The sequence below is a fragment of the Echinops telfairi genome, unplaced genomic scaffold (genome assembly GCF_000313985.2).
Source record: "Echinops telfairi isolate 266 unplaced genomic scaffold, ASM31398v2 ScPeMD7_7469;HRSCAF=8507_1, whole genome shotgun sequence".
In the NCBI taxonomy this organism is placed as follows: Eukaryota; Metazoa; Chordata; class Mammalia; order Afrosoricida; family Tenrecidae; genus Echinops; species Echinops telfairi.
This window is the reverse complement of record NW_022111373.1, coordinates 28461688-28464620: the sequence shown is the minus strand read 5'-3', so window position 1 is coordinate 28464620 and position 2933 is coordinate 28461688. Positions and strand designations below refer to the sequence as shown.

At 44.5% G+C, this 2933-nt stretch overlaps 1 protein-coding gene across 1 annotated transcript; it reads left to right on the top strand.

Annotated features, from left to right (window-relative positions):
• The first annotated feature begins 1492 nt into the window (after positions 1–1492).
• Positions 1493–1627, top strand: LOC101656491 (small integral membrane protein 11-like). The gene has a single exon (XM_045284975.1). The coding sequence runs from the start codon at positions 1493–1495 to the stop codon at positions 1625–1627; it is 135 nt and encodes a 44-aa protein (XP_045140910.1).
• Positions 1628–2933: the final 1306 nt, after the last annotated feature.

Below are 2933 nucleotides of genomic sequence, written 5' to 3'. Positions count from 1 at the left end.
AAGAAGAGGAAAAGTATTTAATAGTAAATTTGACTTACTGAGTACTTCACATTTTATGTAATTACAAAATTCATTGAATAGGGCTAGCTTTTACTTTGACGTCTTGAGGATCACTCACTGGCTGTAATAGATTACGTAGCTAATGCTGACACTGGGGGCTGTTCCCAGCTACACTGTAGTGTGTCTTTTAAAACAGGGCAGGAGTACCACCGCTGACTTTGACTCTTGCTACCTTAAAGATGATAAGGATTGCAGGGAGCCTTCCTGTTGTGTAAAGCAATTCTTCTAAAGGTTTTTGGTGTGTGCTTTCTTTAATTTCCTTTGCAGTTTTCTCACCTTATCTCACAATCCATTGAAAGTACCTAAATAACATTCTTCTGAAGTCCTCACTAAGTAATTCTGATGCCTTTTCTCCCCCAAAAAGGTTTTCTGGCACTGTGCATTGGTCACGTGTTTCCACTACTCTTCTTGTTTCTTCACGTGAGCTGAAATGTTCTGTTGTCTCTGAGGCACTGTGGTGGTGGTGGTGGATTTGTATCTGTGGGCACGGTTGCTGTCTCCAATTGTTTGGGGCAGTGAGGAAATTTTAAAAAGAGGAAAAATAACCACTAACCAACCAAACAACAACAAGGAAATATTTTAAAAGTTAAAATAAGCAGGGTCAAGTGGGAAAATAACAGCAAGAGAGAACATTTAATAATGATAAAGGGAAAAAAGGAGAGAAACAGGGTAGAGCTAAAGAAAGAAAAATACAATACGCAAAGCTGTTATTAGGTAGCATTGCGTTGATTCTGACTAATACTGACCCGAAGAACAATAGAACAAAACACTGCGCGCTCAGCGTCATCCTCATCCTTATTATTATACTCGAGCTCATTGTTGCAGCCACTGCACCAAGCCCGTTGTGTTGCAGGGCTTCCTCTCTTCTGCCGACTCTCTGCTTCTCGGCAAGCATGGCTTCCTTTTCCCGGAACTGAGCTCACCTGGTAATGTTCAACTATGTGGGGGACAGGTCTTGCCACCTTTGCTGTTGCTGCTTCTGTTTTTAAAATCATTTTCTTGGGGGCTCATACAACTCTTATCACAATTCATACACACATCCATTGTCTCAAGCACATTGGTACATTTGTTGCCATCATTATTTTCAAAATAGTTTCTTTCTACTTGAGCCCTTGGTATCAGCTCCTCATTTTTTTCTAAGGAGCATTCTGGCTATATATCTTCTGAGACAAATATGTTTGTTCTTTCTGACAGTTTGTGGTACTCTTATTCATCTTTACCAGCACCATAATTCAAATACACCAATTCGTCTTCAGTCTTTTTTATTCAATGTCCATTTTCCACATGTGTATGAGGTGATAGCAAATACCATGGCTTGCAGAACTTCTGCTCCTGGGAATCAGCAGGAGACCTGGCCTCCCAGCCATCTCCCTCCTGATGTACTCACCTGAGAGGTCTGCCCCAGGCAGGCATGAATCACAACTGCTCCAGCATGAACTGCCAGGTCCTTGATCATGTGCCCGCACTGCCTAGCTTGGCAGCAAAACCGCTGATCCTCTGCCTGGCATTAAGGAGAAGATTGGAAGCAAAACGACAAAGACTGGAGGCTGAAAAGAAAAAGCAGTAGGCAAAGAAAGAAAACGGACGGGGAAGCCCAAGATTCTGCAGTGTAAGTGCCAACTCTGGTGGGCCCCAGCTGAGAAGAAAGAAGACGTAATTAGTGAATGACGGGGCAGGTCAACTCCTAACATTTTTAGCTTAAAATCATGTAATTTTGGGGGAATGCTTTCAAAGAGCCAGTATTTTGTTTACTAAACTAAACTTCCTTTGCAATGTATATCTGTATATCTATATCGTGGCTTGTGTCAGGTGACCCTTAGTCCTCAAGTGATGTCCTTGGTCTTCAGCACTTTAAAGAGGTTTCGTTCCATCGAGTTGCTGAATGATTCGATTTGATTCCTTGACTTCTGCTTCCATGAACACTGACTGTGGTACCCAGCGAAACAAAATCCTTGACAACGTCCATCTTTTCTCTGCTATCTATTGGACCAGTTGCGGGGATTTTGGCTTTCCTTACATTGAGTTGCAGTCTATACTGAAAGTTGAAATGTTTTAAATTTTTATCAGCAAGAGCAAAGTTAAGGAGGGGCCAATGGCAAAAGGAAAGAGGCAGGGGGGAGAAAAGAGAAAGAGAAAGGAAAGAAAAGGAAAAACAAGAGAAAAAAAAAGAAGGCAGAGAAAGCATAAACTATAAGGGAAGGAAAAGAAAACAAAGGAAGGAGAAGATTCAGCCAGTGACAGGATCCAGAGGGGAGGACACTGGCTGGCTGAGGTACCCAGTATGTGTTATCACTAGGCAAAAAAGCAGCTCTCAGGGCCTAGCAATATGGTGGGGGAAGCTATCTTGGGTGAATTTGGCCAGCCTGGCTAGTCTTTGAACGTAGGACCTGATCCAGAAGTAGTTCATGTAGGTTCAGGTAGTGACTGGGGTCACTCGTTCTCTGCAAGGAACTCTTTTGAGCTCCAATGGCAGCTAGGGACAAGTTGGCAATGAAAGGAGTCTTTGTGCACCAGCAGTGACAGGCTGCTAGCAGGCTGCTTGTCCAGCATTGCACTTGCTGCTGTTCTCCTGAGGCTGCGCTCACGCACCTTCAGGTATGGGAGGGGTCACCAAGAGCTACTCACGGAGCATGCCTCCAGCCTCAGAGTTCAGGTTGTGCAGGGGATGGGTGGGTGAGGCTAGGAACTGACCACTTGTCTGGCCACCAGGAGGGTGTAGAGAACAGAGGGTTCTTCCACTTTCTCTTTGTCGGCCACTGGTACAGGTGCTCACGCGATTCCTGTGCAAGCGGAACTGACTCCGGTTGTGCTGCTTTAGGTCAGCTGAGCACTCACTGGGCTGCTCCTGTCTGGTTGCTTTGGCTCTGCTTCTT